The sequence below is a fragment of the Cariama cristata genome, unplaced genomic scaffold (assembly GCF_000690535.1).
Source record: "Cariama cristata isolate BGI_N322 unplaced genomic scaffold, ASM69053v1 scaffold13331, whole genome shotgun sequence".
Taxonomy (NCBI): Eukaryota; Metazoa; Chordata; class Aves; order Cariamiformes; family Cariamidae; genus Cariama; species Cariama cristata.
This window is the reverse complement of record NW_009598787.1, coordinates 437-21,031: the sequence shown is the minus strand read 5'-3', so window position 1 is coordinate 21,031 and position 20,595 is coordinate 437. Positions and strand designations below refer to the sequence as shown.

At 35.8% G+C, this 20,595-nt stretch overlaps 1 protein-coding gene across 1 annotated transcript; it reads right to left on the bottom strand.

Moving 5' to 3' along the window:
* Positions 1-3,617: 3,617 nt before the first annotated feature.
* On the bottom strand, positions 3,618-19,672 carry POLK (polymerase (DNA directed) kappa; the record flags this gene model as incomplete). Its single annotated transcript, XM_009709435.1, has 12 exons — positions 3,618-3,998; positions 4,148-4,199; positions 5,283-6,239; positions 7,062-7,233; positions 8,420-8,516; positions 10,430-10,462; positions 12,533-12,699; positions 12,884-13,008; positions 14,742-14,957; positions 17,193-17,346; positions 18,978-19,109; positions 19,491-19,672. Coding segments are annotated over 12 exons (2,372 nt in total), but the record flags the coding sequence as incomplete, so codon positions are not given.
* Positions 19,673-20,595: the final 923 nt, after the last annotated feature.

Below are 20,595 nucleotides of genomic sequence, written 5' to 3'. Positions count from 1 at the left end.
GTCTCTTAACTAACTTTGCCAGTACAACTATAGTTTATGTGCTCAAACTTTGCAAATAGCAAGTTTACCACATTCTCTAACCACATCCCATAATCTTGACTCTTTAAATGGCCCCAGCAACCTGCAGAAGGGACTGATGCAGAAACTAACAAAGATGCAGAATCCAGAACAAAGTGCAGAGCAAGGGAGCACTGGAACATCTTCCTCACTTGCCTTTACAGAGCTTTCTCTCTTCCCAGAACTCAAGAGCATTTAAAAAACATTTAAAATAACAAGAGTAATAAATAAATAAACAAATAGAACCAATATAAAGAAAAAATGTAAGGTAAGACAAAAGCATGTTGAATACCGCATAAAGAGGAACAAAGAAAAATTATGTCCTGTAAAAGAAGATGAGATTTGAAGATAAAGTCAAGGTAGTGAGCATTATGTTTTTATTAAACTGTGTATTAATCTGTATTAAATTGTGTACTTTTATTGAAAGTATGAAACTCCACAGGATTCTGAATGCCGTGGCACATGGAATTGTTAGCATGTGCAAGTGCAGCACCTTGCAGTTACCCTCATTCCTCCCCTTGTCCCTTAAGGTTACAGCTACCTGTTGCCACTTGTCTTTGCTTACAAGTAGTAATTAGAACAATAAAATGGAGAGGCCCAGTCTAAACAGGTGCCCACGTATAGGAATGGCAATCAGAAAAGATGTGGCAGAGATCCCCAAAAAACCAGCTGGCCAACCAACATGAGCAACCGCAGGCTGCTCCCTAGGGTCACTTGTAGGCAGACGTTTCTTGATGGCTCCAATGTTCTGCTTGGATCTGCATACTACAATGTGAGAGACAAAGACTTGATAAACCATCCCCAAAATAATTCCAACGTGGACCAAGCCACAGGCAGAGAAATTCAAGCGCAAATTCTGTCCTGCTGATGTTCCCACCCATTACTGACACTTTAAAGTGGAACTTCAGCAACTCTGAGAACAAATATTCCCAATAGGAAAGTTTCTAAAAATGAGGATTTTGAGACACCCAGGCCAGACAACTAATGAACAGAATTGGCCACTGTGATATCCAACCACAGTAAGACATTCTATAGGCAAGATATTTCAAAACTCAAAAGTAAATTAAGATATTACTATAGATAGCAGTAAACAGATTCAATAGGAAAATGCTATTCTACAACCTCAGCTTTTGGGTATTGAGGATTTACAAGATAAACACAAGCAAGTCTTGTTTCTGAGAGACAGCATCTCTATGGCTGTCCCACTTACACTGAACATCCTCCTTACAGATAAATGCTTTGTGGTCATGCGTAAGCTGTCTGCACATTCCTTTCTTCAGAAGTGGTGGAAAGAAGAACATTAAGATCACAGAAATGTCATCCTTTTTCGCTACAATTCATAACTAAATGAGGAATTAAAGTATGTATCTCTACCTTAAATAAGAGAGGTACACTACACAAAAATTCTCATCCACTGCCAACCTAGGTCATTCACGTGCTTCAGAACTGTGGATACAGTAACTGTGGAATGGCTCATAGATAGGAAATAATTTATACATTAAGTCAAACACAGCTGTAAAGAAATTTCCAGATGCTAATGGAAACAGATTTTAAGTTAGGATCAATTATGTAACGTACACACACAGAGAAAAATGCAAAACAAAAACATTGCTTACACAGTCTTCTCCATAAGAACCGAGATGAAAAATTGTATCACAAAAGTTTATGACAATACTTAATCATGTACTGAAGGCCTTCTTCAGATAAAACCAGTAATAAATGTGGTATAAGAAACTACAAGGAAGAGGAGGGAAAAAAAAAGGCTTCTGTTTTGCATTGCAGTAAATAATCTACATGGACAACATTAAAATAATCTCACCAAGCACGTTCTGTAAACACACAGAATCACCTTTCCAAAAGGTGTGTTTTTTACACAGATCTCAAAGACAGCCATTTCTGGCTTCAGAATCACACTGTAAGTTTTATTTCTATATAACTCTAACATACTCCACAACTTTAACTTCATGACACTCACAGTAACTCTATGACACAAGGCTACGCCAAACTAACTTCATTTGTTCAAGCGCTTACAGTAGTTTACTTTTTGCTACGTAATGCATATATAAAAATACTCATTTTAAAGAAATACACACAATGACAAGGTAATACTTACATTCCATACTTTATTGAATCAGACAGATACAAACTAATAAAGGGACAGGTGTCCACTTTCTAAACAGCAATGGTAGCTTAGGCCCTTGTTCCCTCAGTTGCTTTTATGTCATTCCCACCAAAAGTTTCCAGCTCCCACCTCTGTCAACAAGATAGCTCATGCTGAATGCTCACTGTTAGAATGCTCACTTTTAGAAAAAGTCAGCTTAGTCTGAACTACTCCAGCTGATTTGGTTCAAAGCAGATAACGGAGCACTGACATGAATTCAAATCTGTGGGTACAGCTGCATGTGGCAAACAAACAGATAAGCAGGTAGAGACGGTGAAACCATTCCACCAAGTCTGGAAACAAAAAAGCACGTTCTGGACTTATCCTGGGCATCTAAAACATGTGAGGTACATGTTTGTTTGTTTAAAAAACAAGCAAATCCAAAAGTACTTCCAATACAGTTAAACAACAAAACAAATACTTCTATAGCAGCCACTTCTTTTAAAGATTTTGCAATTAGAAAGCGGTTTATATTTCATACAGGGTTTGACATCATTTGTATAACTTATAAGAAATATGCTGTCATCATAAATTACTTGCCTCATAAATATTTAATCGCAATAAAATGTCTACAATCAAGCAATTTGGTGTGAACAGAAAAAATCTAAAGAGATTATTTTAAATATTTGCACTTTATAACTTCTTCCTTCCAAATACGCACTCATGAGATATCGTTTATTCAGAAATACAAAATAATTTAAAAGAGAAATATAGGTAAACAATAAGAAGGTTTAGCATCTTGCATATTTGCACATTATTATTATTGCACCATAAGACCTTTTATTCAGAGTAAATTTAGTGCTACTGACTGGTAACAATTTCACAATTCGGAAGAAAACTGAAGTTCTCAGTCTCTTTGGAAAGGCCAAGGATCAAACAGCATTTGTCTGATTAACCTGGAGGAATTAATTTCTCATCAATAGGTTTATTAATATTTTTTAAATCAGTGAAGTCATCTTGTATCTCATCACAATGAGTCCTTCAGGGCTGGTCCATCAACACTTACTGAAGTCATTTTCAGTGACAAGAATGAAAGCTTGAATGTGCTCTAAATTCTTGCTCTTTTCCTTTGAAACTGCAAGACCAGTCAATTTTTGTGTCCACTGAGCACAGAGACATTTGTAAGCCAACATCAAGCAACTCAGCTCTTCTTTGTTATCACACAGTTAATACCACAATTAAATTTGGTGTTGAATTGTCAAAGGAAGCCTGAGCTACTAGGGCTACCATGGCCAATACAACCAACAGAGAAGACAGCAGGTCAGGTGTGGGAAGAGGGCCTTCAGTAAGCACAGCGTGGCACCCAAGCTGATGATTCCTGCTTTCTAGGGAGCTTGCCCTACAGGCTTGCTCAATGGCAGCTCTAATCTCCCTATTGTGTTTGTTGAACAGCAGAGAGAATTCATGAGGCTGCTCTTGACTCTAACAAAGTTCCACATGTTCAATATAAACAAAGTCAAAGTGCTAGCAAATTTTGATTCTTGGAAACAACTGGAAAAAAAGTCTTGTTCTCAAAAAAAAAAATATTACTTCAGTTGTACCTCCTCTTCTACCTCAAATAAGATATTCTTTTTACACAGACATGCAATGGCTTCAAAGTGACAGGCACCTGAATCCAGCCTACCACCAACGTTACATTAATTTGCAGTCATAAAACACTATGAAATATTTCATATAGAATATGCTGCTACACAGTCATTTAAAAAACATTTCAATTGTATGCTTGGAATTGCTCAACTTGGCCTTTTTTGATACTGACTGTGAAGCTGATAGTCCAGACCTAAAGTTATAGAAAGAAAAAAACAAAAACAATGGTAAGAGCTTAACATAAACAATTCATACCTACACAACTTTTACAACACTGAATATTTTTCTAAACTGTGTTATTTTAAAATGAGTTGTGTACTCAAGTTTCCAGAAGACCCTTACCTTTTTGTTCCTTGTGATGGATTTGTGCATTGCTGTACCCTGCTTAAACCTCCTGAAAAGTGATTGGAAACAACCAAAATTAACTACTTCAATAAAGAAAGAATGCTTCAGAAATTATATATATGGTGGAACTTTTATAAGAGCAGATAACATTTTATTATCTGCAGCTTGAGTACTGTAGTTTATATTAACATTTTTAAAAGAGAAAATCAAAAATTCTTTAGTTTATTGAATTCTAAGGGATTAATTTGAACCTTGTTGTAGTTTTCAGATATATTTCAGCATAACACAGTTGACTTTCAAGTTGGTTGTTGAAAGCTGTGCTTTTAAAAAAGAATCTTTGCCGTTTTTCATTTAAAACAGCCTGTCTGCACATGTAACAACACTGCTTATAAAATTTTCTGTGTAAAAGATTCATGTTGTAAGTCTTAACTGTGTCCTGATAATTCTAACACACTAGCATTTTAATTTCCTCTTGTAAAGCTCCCAAATTAGATTAGGGACAAGGTACTTCAAGCAGATACTTAACTACTTGCACATGTCCTCTAATCTGGCCAAAGATTAACTCTTCATCAAAAAGAGAAACTGCTTGAGTAAATATGCTACTGGTTTGGCATGTTACAGGTGCAATTATGTGACATATTTTATTAGATGTAAAACAGGCTTGCAAGTTCCTGCCTTTATGCTTCAGTTCACCACCTCTCTGTTTTTGCCAGCACATTACATAATGGAACACTTCCGTCAACTGAATCGCTGAAACAATCCAGGTTGAAGATGTTTTAATTGATTTTTAACTTGAATCTCAGTGGCCTTACGAACACTTTTCTGAACATGGTTGGGGGTAGCAAACATGCAATTTACAGAAATGAGCAGTAATTCCTAAATCACCATTGTGGCAAATGAGAATGCACCGTGTAACGACCACCACATTCATAAATCTAGTTTGTCATGAAAACTGATTTGCTATTTTTTTAAATTAAAAAGTTCACTCTTACACAGGCCTTACGCAAATGAACTTGTTGCAAAAAATCTCAAAGCACTGAAAACTTCAAAGTATAATATTACCAAATTATTTTAATTGCACAAGCAGATAATTTGAGTAATCAAATATATCCTAATGCACATGCATACTCACCAACTCTGTTTGAGTTTTCTGTATCTTCAGTCTTAGTAGGAAAATCTTTTTTTTCTGTGAGCTCCTGGATAAGGCCTTCATTTAAGCAGACATCCACATGTCTGTTAAATGACGCAAGACTGGTGGTTTTCTGTTCTGAATTACAAACTGGACAAACAAGAACATTGTCTTTTTTGGCTTTGAAGAAACAGGATGAACTAGTTTCTTCTGTATGCTCAGTCTTTTCAAAGTGGTCTTCATTGTCTTGTGAAATTCTTTTGGGGAAAAGACACTGTTTTATACACACTTTTCTAGCAATATCACTGAGATTGCTAGGCTGCCTTTCTCTGTGAGGTTTATCAGACATTATCTGAGTGAATTTTTCTGCGCTATTGCTACTGGAGTCATCAGATGTACTTGTAGATTGGTCTGTTCCTGCTAATTGATCTGTTTTATTTTTCTGACGTTCATCAACATTTTCGTGTTTAAACTGTGGAAGAAAGTTAAGTGCATTTTCTCTTGAATTGTCATTCTTAGACATTTCCATGGTATCTTTAACAAGAGGCCCATTGAGGCACTCATCAATATGCCTGTTAAGTTCCTCCAAACTATTGCTGCTTTGCTCCTCAAAGCAAACAGGGCAGGTGAAGACCTTACACACATTAGAATTCTGAAAGTCTGTGACTTTCTCTGTTTCTTCCACAAAATTTGCTGATGATTTCCTATCATGAAAGAGCTGCTTACCCACAGTTTCATTTGGAGAAAGATTCTCACTGTTTCGTTCTCTTGCAGCTCGCTTTTTATCAAAAAAACTCCCTCTGTGAGAAGCTTCTGAATTTTTTGTGAAATATTCTTGGTTGGACTTCCCTGGATGAAGCCTAAGAAAACCGATTTCTTTTCCTGATTTTAAGAAACTTGTAATGCTTTTTTGTTGGTACTTCTTCTCTTCTTCACTTAGAAATCCTGATACTCGCACACCTAATGATAAAAAACAAACTTATAAAATTGATTTTATGAAAACTTGATACTAATTCTTAATTAACACCTTTTGAGGTATACATCCAGTCAATCTCTAAATGGAGGCTATACTACCTGCAAACGCTAACAATAGATCACAAGGTCCATACAATTTTATCAGACCTGAACACTTGCCCAACCATATTACTAATATCAATACCCATGAAGTTTTAACTGATTGCATCATAACATGAAGCTATAAATTTGGTAGTTATGTAGAATTCAGTCTAAAAGAGTTTTGCATGAAGTTCCCCCATCAAAATATTTTCTTCTGCAGAACATTCTAATATCCTAGACAAATAGGTTTTATGTATCACTGAATGGTTCAAGCAGAATGTACAAGTACCTGAAACACACGGGTCTTAGAATCAAAACATAGAGCTTACTTTTGACAGAAATTTTCAAATTTCTCGGAGAACATAGCATTTTCAAATCAATAAGCACTTTTATTTAAAGCATTTGTTTCCAAAAGAGGTTATGGACAGCAACTACCTGTTGCTGTGGTGCAAAGTAGATTTAAAAGCTCTTTTAAGGCAGCAGAACTAAGCACTGTTACGCATTAGGGTACGTTGTTCCAGGGTAGGAAAAGTACAACCTCAATTAGTAAAACATTCCTGAGTCACAATGAAGCACTCCAGACCTGTTTCACTTTGCAAAAACTACCAGGGTAAGGAAGAAAGGATAAATGCATTTATATGGATTTTACTTTAGAGTATGGTCTGCTACTTTGATACACTGTAAGATCTAACTCTGAAAAGGAAGAATGAGTTTGAAATATTTTACCCATAAGTCTTATACGCAAAGGATGAGGAGCAACACTATCAATTTCTGTTCCTAACAAGTCTTTAGCAACAGCAAATATTTCCTCCTCCGCAGAAACAGAAGACAGTACAGTTGAAGCTCTTGTCTTTACTTCAAAGTTCACATTCTTTAGCTTCAAGGTGACAGTTTTACCCTAGGCAAAAAAAAAGGGAAGAAAAAAGTGTAAGCATGTCATATATGGCGCAGAAACAATTATTATGCAGCATCTATACAAGGGTCCTAAAGCTATAGCCAAGACTGTGTGCTTATCTGTGTACAGCAAGAGGCACGGCCAAGAACTTGTCTGCAAGATTGTGCACTTGCTCCTAAACCACTGCGAAAGTCAAATTCTCTGAAGTGATACCAAATTCTCTAAGTGATACCCAATCATGGATTCGCTGAAAACTTCCTCCTGTATGGTGCTATCAGAGCCACACCCAGCATTTGAGTTTGGCACAGATATTCCCCTGGTAACACCTTCCAAATGATTTGTGTGATTTAGTGTGTCCATCCAAATGTAAATAAATAACATTCCTTCTGTTCTGGTGCCTTTATAAGCTTATTCCTTTGTCCTTCTTAGCTGATGATTTCCCTTTGAACCTGTCATCTTTTGAGACAGTCTTTTATGGCTGAAGAAGACAAAGCACAGTTCTTTCAGGTCTTGAATTTTATTCCATGCTTTACCATAAAGACTTCCATAGAAAATATGAACTGTTCTTTCCAGATAATAAACAGAAATTTGGGCAGAAGTAATACAGGGATTGTTCCTACCATTCATACCAAATAACTTGTCAGCAAGTTTTGGACCTGTGAACTTCCTAAACTACACCACTGGCTATTGACTAGATCCTGTATGAATATTTGTTTATAAACAGTGCTTTTAGCATAAAATGTTTATATGCTAAATAACTTGGTTAATTAGTTTAATTTTTTCCAAGGATATTATTTTTATATATATATATATATTAAAGCATTGGAACAGGGTCCTCAGGGAGGTGGTGGACTCACCATCACTGGAGGCGTTCAAAAAAACATTTAGACATGGTGCTTCGAGACATGGTTTAGTGGGCATGGTGGCATCGGGTATACGGTTGGACATGACAATCTTTGAGGTTTCTTCCAACCATAACGATTCTATGATTCTATGATTAGCTAGCCACTTGAACAGTATCAAAATGCTGCCTGAACTTTCTAAACATCTGCAAATTAAAGGGTGGAGACTTCTGAAGATATATTGAATGGTATGATGCTGCTGAAAGCATTCACACTAATGATGCATTTAGTAAGTTTGAGTGCAAAGTGTTGTCTTTTTGCAGGTGAACAGAGAATCATATATATACCTTAAGTCCCTCTTTCTGTAGCTCTTGAGCAAGGTCTCTGCAGAGTTCTCGACACAAGCTGTACTGGTCTTCTGCGGTGTTTATTTCACTGAATGTTCTAAGATAAAGATATGATTTTTTTTTTCAGTAAGAATCCTAAAATTCATTCAGTGGCTGCCATCTAAAAGTATTTTTTGTACAGTTAAACAAAACTGCATCAGAAGAAGGTTGTCTAGGTTTGAGTGTTTACTTTGAGGAAAAATTAACATTAATAGGAATACTATACAGAAAGATTTGCGCACATTTATGTATTTCAAAATGTTAGCAAAGCCCTTCAAATAATGAAATAATTTGGCTTTCAATTTTTCATGCACTATTTGAAAGTGCATCAGATTTAAGGCCATTAACGCTTAAATATTTGCAAGAGACAACACTAACACCAATTGAACTCATGAAGCCAGCCAAGTTATTCTTATTTAATCTCATTTGTACAGTGCCATGTAAAATCAGAAGAAAGAAAGGATTAGAAAGCCAACATCACAGCCAAGTATCAGAAATAATGCACACGCTAAGAAAAAGATGCCAGCTAGGATAATGAGTCTAGCCTCAGACTAGGAAAAACTACCTTTCTGCCAAAAATGTTGCTAACTGTCTTTGCTAGACCTTCTTAGCAGTGGAATTACAGTATTATTTTTTTGATGTGCATCTGCTTTTTAAAAATAACAGGAGAGGAAAGGCAATCTTCAGTTAGTAGTGGTTTTAAGAGAAGTGGGAAGCAAAACTTACAGCCTCCAGACGCTTCTGGAAAGGTCTCACAGATCCATTGTTTCATGCCAAGCCTTATATTTACGAGTGTAAAGTCCCTATAGTTACACTGGATTTCACATCTCTAAGCCATATTCAGGTTTACCTGATCGTATTGAAAAGCCATCCTCTATTATGATTCATATTCTCCTAAGAATGTTTGCATGCTGCCAAACTAATGGGATGAATTTTTTACTGTGGGTCCCATGCCATTATCCAAGGTGTAACTCATGTTATCCTGGTAATGTTGGAGTGATTTACAGCATTGCAATGCTGCAGTAATTGGGAACCTGTAAAAGTCCTAAGTTTGCAAGGGGCAGGATAGAGAGAATGCTATTTCAGGCCCATCTCTTCCCCCCATATAAACTTGTTTGATGATTTCAGCAGCCCATTGACATCTCTGGTCTAAATCCATCTCCCTTAGGGAAAAAAGAAGGAAGAAAGAAAAGCGGAAAGGTACAATAAGCTACCCAGATTACCTGTCTACCTGCAAACCAGCACAAGCCTACAGCCGTAAGTTTCTCAGCTCTGGTGGTACCAAACCTTATGGGGCTTACTGTAAGGCGCCCCTTACAGGGCTGCCCACAACTATTATGTCTCAGTAGGAATAAGATCTTCTTTTCCAAGAAGAGACAACACATGACAGTAGGGATAATTATTATGGTGCTCTAAAGATTCTTCTTGCAGTAGCTCCTTTTTAAGAATGAACTTTTGGAAAATATATACACCACCTTCTTAAGTAACTTTACCCTGGTAAAATCTTAAAAGTTAGGAAATGTAATCAATTTTAGCTAACCACGCAAAATCATTGGCTGCTTTGCAAGTCTACCTTATGCTATACTTGCTATGCATGTGACTGCAGGCTACTAGACTGATATTGACATTAAACTGGAACATACAACAAAAATTCAAGTCCTTATATATTTCCACACTATTATCATGGCTTAAAGACCACTTTGATGCACTAAAGGCATTAAGAGAATCAGATGATGAGAAAAGAGAACACACACACAGACAGCAGTACCTCCGCAGTATTCTGAAGCCAAGGAAAAAAAAAATAATGAAAGCTTGAATCTGATTTAGTGAGCTTGTTGTATGTGCATTTTTTTAACACATATAAATACACAACAAAATTATATGACTAAAAAAAGTATATGCTACTTGGCATTAAGTAGGTTTATGAAGTAAGTGATGAATGTAATTTTTTTTAATATTAAAGAAGCATACCTTTCAGTGCTCATACTTTTTCTTTCTCCATCCCTTTAAAAAGAAAAACAATTTATTATACTCTCTTTACCTAGAACTATTATCTTTCCAATAAACTCTGAGTCAACCAATCATGCTTCAATAATTAACAGCAGTCTCTCCTATAAAATCTGGATGTTAACTCTTTCTACAAATCTTGTACATCAAGTCTAAGTGAGTGTGAAATGGAGAATTTTAAAAAAAAAAACCCAAAACTCAGAACTACCGTAGATGAAGTAAAGACAGAGATCAGCCATAGATGTCAATAAACAGTTCGTAAAAAAAAAACAAAAATGAAAAAACCAAACCCAAACCCAAACCAACAAAACTCTCCTTCCTGTCAGAAGGAGTCTTATTTAAAAACAAAACTAACTACAAATCCTATGCTGTCTCACCTAGCTATAATTGTGAAGCACTGCTACTAAAATCCAGAACGTACTGTGTATATTTGAGCATTTGTTTATCTGATAAATTAGTTTGCTTTCTAAGTTATTGCCCATGTTAAAGGTGACGTGTTAAAGCTTTTTCGTTTGTTTCTTTCTTTCTCTCCGGTTTTAACTGAGCATTCTTCAACAACTCTTCTGCATATAAGGAGTTCCTCAGAGCATTTTCTTTTTAGGTCCTTCTTCTGTTTTTAAGTATTGGAAATAACAAATTTGGTATCCTCATATCTTCCTAAAAGAAAATGGTCAAAGACAATGACCACAACATGAACCATTTACTGAGGACTCAGGTGTTGGTATGTCAAGGGCTTGCTTTCTCCACACTAAAAATCACTGAAAGCAAGTTGGTGCTAATAAAACCAAAACCAAGAAATAAATTTCTTAGAGATCACCATTAAAAATGTGTTCCCCTTTACAACTATAATCTTGGCTTTTGAAATACTCCTTTTTTTTTTAGTGTACTAGGAGATTTCCCAGACCGTACAACATCTAAACAGGGTGAATTAGGGGACACAGCGCACCAATTATTAAATCACCATTTGAGGTTGCATTATCTTAACAGAAACAAGTATCTGGAAAATCGCATTTTATCAAGTCACCTTCACAAAGTCAATCTTACTGCACATTCTGTTTCAAGTTAACATACTTCTGAAAAGAAAAAAAAAAACAGCATAAAGATTTGTGCTAGCACATTACTGGTCTACAAACTGCTAACTGTATATATTATTTTGTAGTCAAATGGAAAAAGTGGAAGATCTCTTGCTGTCAGAGAAGTAACAGAAATAATATGGCGTAGGTCCTTTCACAAGTATGTAAGACACTTTGGAACTTCTAATGAAACCAAGTAATTTTAAATAGAATTTCAGCACTTTGAGAAGGACAGAAGGATATTTAAGGAATGAATATTTAAAAGAAAAGACTCAATCCTAAATTAAGACTCTTGGTTACACAAACAGCAAAATGCCTTTTTTTTTTTTTTTTTTTAAGAAAAAGTGTTCCATGTTTGTATCCAGGACAGGCTTAGAAATGATGCGTTCTTACTGAAAAGATGTATTCACTAGTAAGACTGATTTCACTCCTCTCAAACAGGAGGCTAAAAAGCCATTATAGTAGTATGAACATTAAAGGAACATATATGAAGGATATAAAAATCTTCAGTTCTACTCCAGCAAATTCACAAGTTGATATTATACCAAACACCAGATACCAATGCAATTTTCATTATAATCAGGTAATAATGAAAACCAATGAAGGTATATTGTTTTTACAGAAGAAACAGGACTGAACACCTCTGCTTAGGTTCAACTCATTTCTCTTTAGCTATTTTAGTAATTATGAGGTTATTATAAATGATTTGATTTCTTGATATACACTTATGCACAACTTCCCTGACAGACTTTTTAGATTTCATACATTAAACATGACTCTATAAACTTTTGCTTTTTAATGTTTGGCTGTTGTGTGTATCTTAGCCATAAGTATAACAATAAAAAGTATCAGAGATCTTTTAAAATATACTAAACAAGCCAAATGTTCGTTATTTCTTTGCCAATAAAATGTGTCTCAAAACGTACAGTATGCAACATACACAAGGCAAAATTTACAAAAATGTAAATGCAGGAGAAAAAAGTGCAAAACATACTTTTCCAAATGTGTTGAACCCAAACCAAGGGAAATATCCAAGAAATTACGCCAAGACGCTTCTGAAAAAAGAAGAGAAAGCAGTGCCCTCTGCTGGTAAAGTTCTGAGCAAGTCACAATTCCAAGGGCTTTTAACATCTTCTCTGTTACTTTTCCTATACCTGGCACCTGAAAAAGAGTAAGTATCATTATGTTGGAAACTTTCCATTTGTAGATCCAATACCAAGAACAATTTAAATCAAACACAACTGGGCAGATTACCTAGAAAAGTATATTTCTTCAGCAGAAATCTTGCTTTTAGAACATAAGCAACATACATGATTGCATAGTTAAATGTCATGGTATCTCTCACCTTTCTAATGGGCAAATCTTTTAGGAAGTCCAGCACTGCTTGTTTCTCAGGAGTAATTCTGCATTGCCCATTAGGTTTATTACGATCACTGCACATTTTTGCTAACATTGTATTCGGAGCTATTCCTTAAAAAGAAACAAACAAAACCCATAATTTAAAAAAATATAAGACAACTTTTAATTTCAACTGTCCAATATTTAAAAGTACAAAAGTAGCCTACACATTTGGCAAAGACTAAATATAAGCAAAAGAACGATGATAACTGATAACCAGATTTGTTACAATTCTGCAAAAAAATTTCGTGAAAACATAAATACATGTGGTAAATTAAATATAACAGATACACCAGACAAAGCGTACCTGCTATTTTAAGGTAGTCAGGGTAGCACAACATGTACTAATCAGTCACGAGGGGTTAAATACCAAGTGTTTAAAAATAATATCAGTTACATGATTGAACGATTTTATGATGGTGATTATGATACGACAAAAGGAAATGCTTACAATGGCAGTTTTAACGAACTCTTAATGAGAAGGTGATACTTCTTCCTTGAATTTTAGCAAAAAGACTAAATTAACTTTGACAAAATTGACCAAATTACAGTCTTTTGTGGGCTACACTGCTATGTAGTTATTTAGAAATATATATATATATTTCACTAACACTGGTACCGATGAGGAGGGATTACTCTTTTGTATCAAAGTAACTGTTTTTACCAATGAACTCTGGAATTGGTTCAGCAAGAAAAATAGAATTATTCTGTGCTACAGTCCTGGTGGTCTAAATTTTGAATTGCTCACTGATACAATGTATTATTCAAGACAGTCGAAGTAATTCTACTTATTACTGATTATGAGTATTTTTTTCAATTAGCCTTCTAACTGGTTTTAATTTTTGAGTTCAAAACCCCTGATGCACTTATAAAAACTATGTTTGTTTCCTAAACACTAACTTATCCTTAGGAAGACAAAATTTAAGTAGAAGAAAATTCTTATTTTGCTACCAATCCTGAGAAAAGATACCCGGGGTGGGCGGGGGGGCACATCTCGTCCTGCTTCTTCCTACTAGCTGCTCCTTCATCTCTGCTTACATTCAACACTTCCCTGGCCTTCCACATCTGCTTCATAAAGCTCAGCACTCTCCGATACCTCACTGACCTGGTTCACAAAGCAGTTCGGATGGCATCCAAACTAAGTGGCTAGGGACATGCACTTTTTTTAGTGACCTAATCCAGATTATTAACAAAACAGTTGAGACTGACAGGTAAGTTGCCTGAAGTCAAAAAACACAAAAGTTGAATTGTAAAAACCTAGTGAATAGTTATTAATGTCAACACTTCTCTGAGAACTAACTTTTTAATGAATTTTGGTATTGCTTTAAGCAAGGTAGTGTGAAGAACTGTTAGAAATACTTAACAATATGGATCTGTTATTCAAACTAACAGCAATTTAGCAACCAGTGACAGATTTCACTTTGACCACTGGCTTACGAAAACAATTTACATGAAGCACTAAAACAACCACCACCAGTGCTAAGATTAGCTCCTGAGTGCACTGCACTGGTCATTCTTCCACACTACTTATATTTCAAAAAGAAAGAAGAAAAATATGATATAACTGTTTCTATGAAAAAAAAGAAACAAAACCAAAAAACCCAGGAGTGGCTTTGACAGCCATAATATCTCTTGAAACACTCGAAAGTCACAGTCTTTGCAGACTTGCAAAGAGACTGTATTTCTTTGCAGCACAAGAATGCTGTGGCAACGCTAATTTCTTAATTAATGCCCTCTGAGATTAGAGCAGAAGACACCGTGGAAATACAAAGCATTATTATTATTATTCATATGTGCCTGAATACCTGCACTAGCAGTCAGTTGAGTTTTCTGCTCAATCCTAAAGCGAATTTCTCTCACAACTTCCTCTGCAGAAGTTCCAAAGACAACCGAATTTTCCACCGATTGGTCTCTTTGTTCAGGGTGGTCATCCATCAGAGGTGTGTTGTCTTCAAACAGTACCGGTGAAGAAGAGTATCTATCTTCATTAAATTTGGAAGACATATTTATATCATCTTTATCTATGTCAGACAAAACCACAAACAATTAATCATATAAAACATATACTTTATTGATTCACTTCTGCAGTGGCTGAAGAGAGTTCATTAGCAGTTTTGTTTTTTTCTATTTGGGGGAAAAAAAAATTATTTAGCCAAAGCACCTGCATTGCTTTTTTGTTTGACAAAAGGAGAGTCATAACTGCTTTGTTCTTAATATGATTTGAGCTTGGCTGAGATTCTAAGAATTGGCTAGGAGACTGGATGTAACTTCCAGAAAAGCAACAAAGTTTAATGGCCTGTTGCTGCAGCAGCAGGAAAACATCAGAATTTTGGCATTACTTTTGTTTCGTATCAGAATGAAGGCCGGATGCACCCTTTCATTGTGGAAATAAAAATCTTTTGCAGAAGTTTTTTCAATATTCTCCAAAGAAAATCAGGGTTCTGGAATATCTGGTTCTAGAATCATCAGCCTGGTGAGCTTCCTGTTTTCAACGGCAGTCATGGTAGAAGTAGTAATGTCAGCAGCCCTTTGTCTGATTCTACAAACTTTACTATTACAATCTCACATTCTGAGTGCTTGTTTGTACTGCAGAACAACAAAGATGTCAGAGCAGTATGAAGAGGCACATGACTATGTATCATTGATATTTACTTGTAAAGACTATATCCATTTGTTTTTTTCTACTCTATTAATGCTTTTCAGTAGCATGTATCCTTGATTATCCTCCTAATGGCTATTTGGATAATTTTTCAATACTGATAATCAAAATGTTCCAGTTTGTGCATCAATCAACCATTTGTATGACTCCTCCTTTTTTATCATTCCCGGTTGGGTATACAGTTGTAGATCTGGTTCCAACTCCATGTTCCAGAGCCAACTGAAATCCAGTCATACCTTAAGCATTACTGTAACTCCTGCAGTGCTCGTTACTTTATACATTTTTAGTCTTGTAAAATAATCATGTAACTAGAGCTTATGCACACTGTCTTTGCAGACAATTTCTCATGTTTCTGATGTACAGGACTCACTATAGCATTTTAGGAAACATCTTTGCACAATACAAATAACCTTTAGAAAAGTAAGTTTATTTATTCTACACCTCCTTAAGTCATAAGATTATAACTTATTTGCAAAATTACCACATTGAATTGTAAAGGAAAAATACACACCTAAACCACACAACTGGGTTTAGTAAGCCTAGTACCACTTTTCATACATTTCACTGAAAAAAAATAAAAATCCTCCAAGTCCAAATCATTAGCAGCATACCTTTTATGCATGGGTGAGTAGTAAAGTAAGTTAACCTGTAAACTAACAAATCTGAAATAAAGAGTATATGAGAGGATGAATTATGCAAGGACTTAAGTAATGAGACTTTCAATGGGTGCAGCTTATCTGCACACATCATGCATGACCACTACCCCGGGCTCCCAGCCGCTGGTAATGTGGTTAGCAGAACCAAAGCCATTTTATAAGGCAAGCAGCCATTCTCTAGGACCAAATGGGTCATGTACTTGTTCCCTTTCCCCTCATTATCAGACCCTGAAGGTCCTGTGCACTAAGCAGACAAACAAAACAGATTTATTCTTCCCCTCCCTATTGGCCTCAAGGTTCCTGAGCTGACTACTGTCCTCCATGCTGGCCTTGAAAGTCCCAGGCACCTGGCGAATCCAGTGCTGCTGATGACCCACCACAGAACAGGGAAGTGTAACAGCACCCAGATCAATGTCTATAAAACCAAGCCGTTACAACTCCTAAGGGGAACATGGACCAGAACTGCTGCTGGACAGTGAGACCAGGACCAGCGATGTCTCTATCACTATCTGCTTCCTCTGAGGACTGAGGGAGTGATTTGCATCCTTTTATATGATTTTTTTAGTCCAGATCATGACTGTTATATTACAGCAAATCAAGTATTAAGATCCAACTCAATCTCAGAGGGTCCAGGTGACTAGAAATCATAAATTAAGCTGTACTTTGTATTACTTAGGTGATTAGAAATCATGTTAGGTTGTGTTATAATTTCTGTACTATGCTACTTACAGCTTGTACTACCTTGATGCTGCTTGTAGAAATCCTGTGCTATTCTAAGCATAAATTCTGTGCTATACTAATCATAATCTCCTGTTAAGAAAACAAAGCTTAAACTGTTAACTATAATTTACTGCTGATACCATTCTGCCATAGATTCCTGCAAGAAATTGTCTGTTCCCTCAGGGTCAGGTGACCGTACAAAAAGAGAGTAATTTGCTTACCTTTTTCTGCAGTGCTCTCTGTGTTAAAAAAGAATCTTCTCTTATCTTCAGGCCAGTTCAGTCTTTCCTCCAAGTGCTCTGTTATGTTCAGGTAGGCTTCATCTAGGCCCATAGGCATAAAATTGGGATCATATTCGGTCAGTATTTCTCTAACCTTGATAAAAACATAGTGATAGTTAAAGCCTTGTTGCTCTAAGAGCAGATCTTGACATACAATTATAAGGTGAACAAATGTACTCTGAAACTTCAAGATGATCAATCAATATTAAAGATACTTGCAGAACAAATTATCTATTGATACTGGAAAATCATAGTACTGCTTCTCACAAGTAGCAAGACAGCAATAACAAGTGAGAACTAAACAGATTTTGAGCAGTGTATTTTACTGCAGAGGTCATGAAGATCAGCATACAAGGACTCCACAGGCTAGGTTCACAGACACTGCAGTAACCACCCGGACAAAACTCTGGGGATCTGGGAACTCAGCAAAGCACATGAGTTGATGTGCCTTTCTGAGCATTCTGTGTCAGACACCACATATGCGAAGGTTAAACAGACACCTAAGTTTTAAATTATATTCAAACTAAAGTTATAGCCAATGTTTTTAGAGCACTGGTCAATGCCACAGGCAAAACTTGTTAGAAAAATCTGTAGTGATAAGTGCATCTTCCCAAAAGGCAATATAATAAATTAAATGGTCAACATAAAATCTCTACTCCCCCCCCCCCCCTTTTTTTTTTTAAACAAGGATGAAAATTTGACTGTGTCATGTGTTCTCTATCAGTTTAGGTCAAATTCATAGGTATCACAACATCTGTTCACATACACTTCATCTTTCTGAAACTGTTTAAAGATAGGATTCACTGCTCAACTTCTAATGACAAAATGAAATAAATTTAAATAATTTCAATCAAAATTCCAAGAGAAAAACATAACTAAAAAAATCTGAATCTTCAATACTTTACTCCATCAAACAACAAATGAAATACATATAATGAAATCCAAGATTCTTAACAATTTCAAACCCATTCTGAAATGCTCATATTTACATACACTTTTTTACAACAGAAGTGAGAAAAATAAAGTAAGATCAAAATTAGTAATTAGTTTTATTTATGTGAATAGATTGTGGCTTCATAAAAATAAATAAATAAATCTTGGCATCAGGAGACCTGTGCCATGCACTAGTTTAAGATCTACAAAAGATCATCACCTTTTGTTTTTTTTTTTTTCTAAATGGGATTTTGGGTATCCTAAGTATTTCTCCTGGCACTAATAAAATTGCTTCCATTAAAGCAAAACGTGATTTCTCTTCTCCCTATTTTTCTGCTCTTTATTTTAAGTCCCTTCTTTCAAAACAAATGAATCTGCATTTAGAACTCACTAAAGCTCTTTGCTTCTCTCTCCAGTAATTAGCATTTGAAATGATGCATTGTATGAAATTATCTCCATGTTTCCTACGCACTTGCAGCTTCCTAGTAATTAGATTATGCTCCATGGTTTTGAAGTTTTAAGAATAATAAGGCTCAACTGGTATCACTAGCTCACTATACAGTTTTGAAAATCTCCGTCAGCAACACTACTGACTTTGTTTAAATGGGTGAACGCAATGCTTTTTCATCTTGCCCAAAAGCACCAATGTTTTGTTTAACTTATGTTTAAAGCCACATCACTGAAGGGTTTAATATTTAAACTACTACTTTTCATATTATCTAGAACTGATGTATTGATAGAGTCTAAAACCAAGTACACTGACTTTTGGTTAGACAGCACTTTCAGACTTACCTCTTTACTCACTTTGCCGTATTTTTCAAAGTTTAATGGTACTATAGTCAGATGTGGACATAGCTTTTTAGCAATAAATCCAGGCATGGCTGCACGTACACCAAATCTCCTAGCGTGGTAATTTGAGGTAGACTTAGGAGAGATTAAATAATTTTAGTGTTCAGTAATCAAGTTTTTCTTGAAGTTTAGTGTTAAATAATCAAATTCTAATTACATATCTCCATACAGAAAAGACTGACAAGGTTGAGAGTTTATATGCATTTCCCCCTCTCCATCTTTCAATCTGTTTGCATCCTTTAAACTTTCATCAGTACCCTTTTCACTGAAAAATAAAATCCAGCTTACATGGTCTAGTCTAAGGACAGATGCTTCCTCTATTATTTTCGTTATTTTTTCCACACTTATAAAAATTCTCTGTATAACAGTGTCATTATACTATGTTATTATTGTATGGTTTATTAGACCTTAGATTCACATAACTGATTTCTGTATTAGCTTGACATTCAGCCTTACCAACATACTCATGGATCCCACTGCTATAGGCTTTTCCTTCAGCTCTGGATTGTCTCTCATTTCCACAGCTGCATAGAAGGCATCCATGTCAATGTGTACAATCGTACTGCTAAGGTTACGGTTCTGTTCCAGTTCTATCACAAGTTTGTCCACCTGAACAGAATAAACCAATAACTGAAAAACTATTAGAAGTGCAACAGTACAGATGATCCCAAAAACTCCAATGAATCTGGCATATAGTTTAAAACAACCCAACAAACCCAAACCCCACCAAACCAGCACCACCAACAAAAAAAACCAAACCAAAACAAGTAAGTTTCCAATTAAACTTGCTCTCAAGAGCAAACACTGCTGCAGCAAATGGTACAAAAAAAAACCCCAAACCCAATGAAAAAACTCCCGAACCCAACAAACAAAACCACACCTATGTGGAAAAAGACACATCTCATTCAGACAGTAACTTTTTAAGACCACTGAACATGCAGTTTTAGCTACTGTGATACAGGTTATTTAAAAACACTGAAAACATGCTATTAGAGAATTTCCAACACTCCTAAATTAAGCTATCACACTTCAGAAAATTGGCCTACACAGGAAGAGAAGACTCACAGGGGCAGATCCATCTATCTTGTCTTGTCAGAAATAAGGTCTCGAACAAACAATTCATTTACTGTTAAGTAAGCTACTGTGAACCCCTTCAAAACATTCCTCAACATTTGTTACAGCAATCCATATCATATAAGGCTGGATTGCTAGCAAAACTGCAAAGTGACTTTTAAAGAAAAACCCATATACAGAAAGTACGCTTTACTCCAAGAGTTAAAGATGTATCGTCTACTAGTAGACTGTGAGCAGTATTCCTGCTTCATCAGCTCCACAGTGTTGTGAGGCAGAGGCCAAACACACAGATCTCTCCATGAAATACTTTAATTGTGCTTAATTTGCTTGCATTCCTTTACCAGAAGACTTGCAGATCATGTGCTTGTTTCTGAAATATCTTCCAACTATGAATGATGTATGAACTGTGAGTGTCACCAGAAAGCATTAGTGCCTTATTTGACAGGCGATTTTTAAGGTCTACTGGTTTAAGATGACTACATTGCCA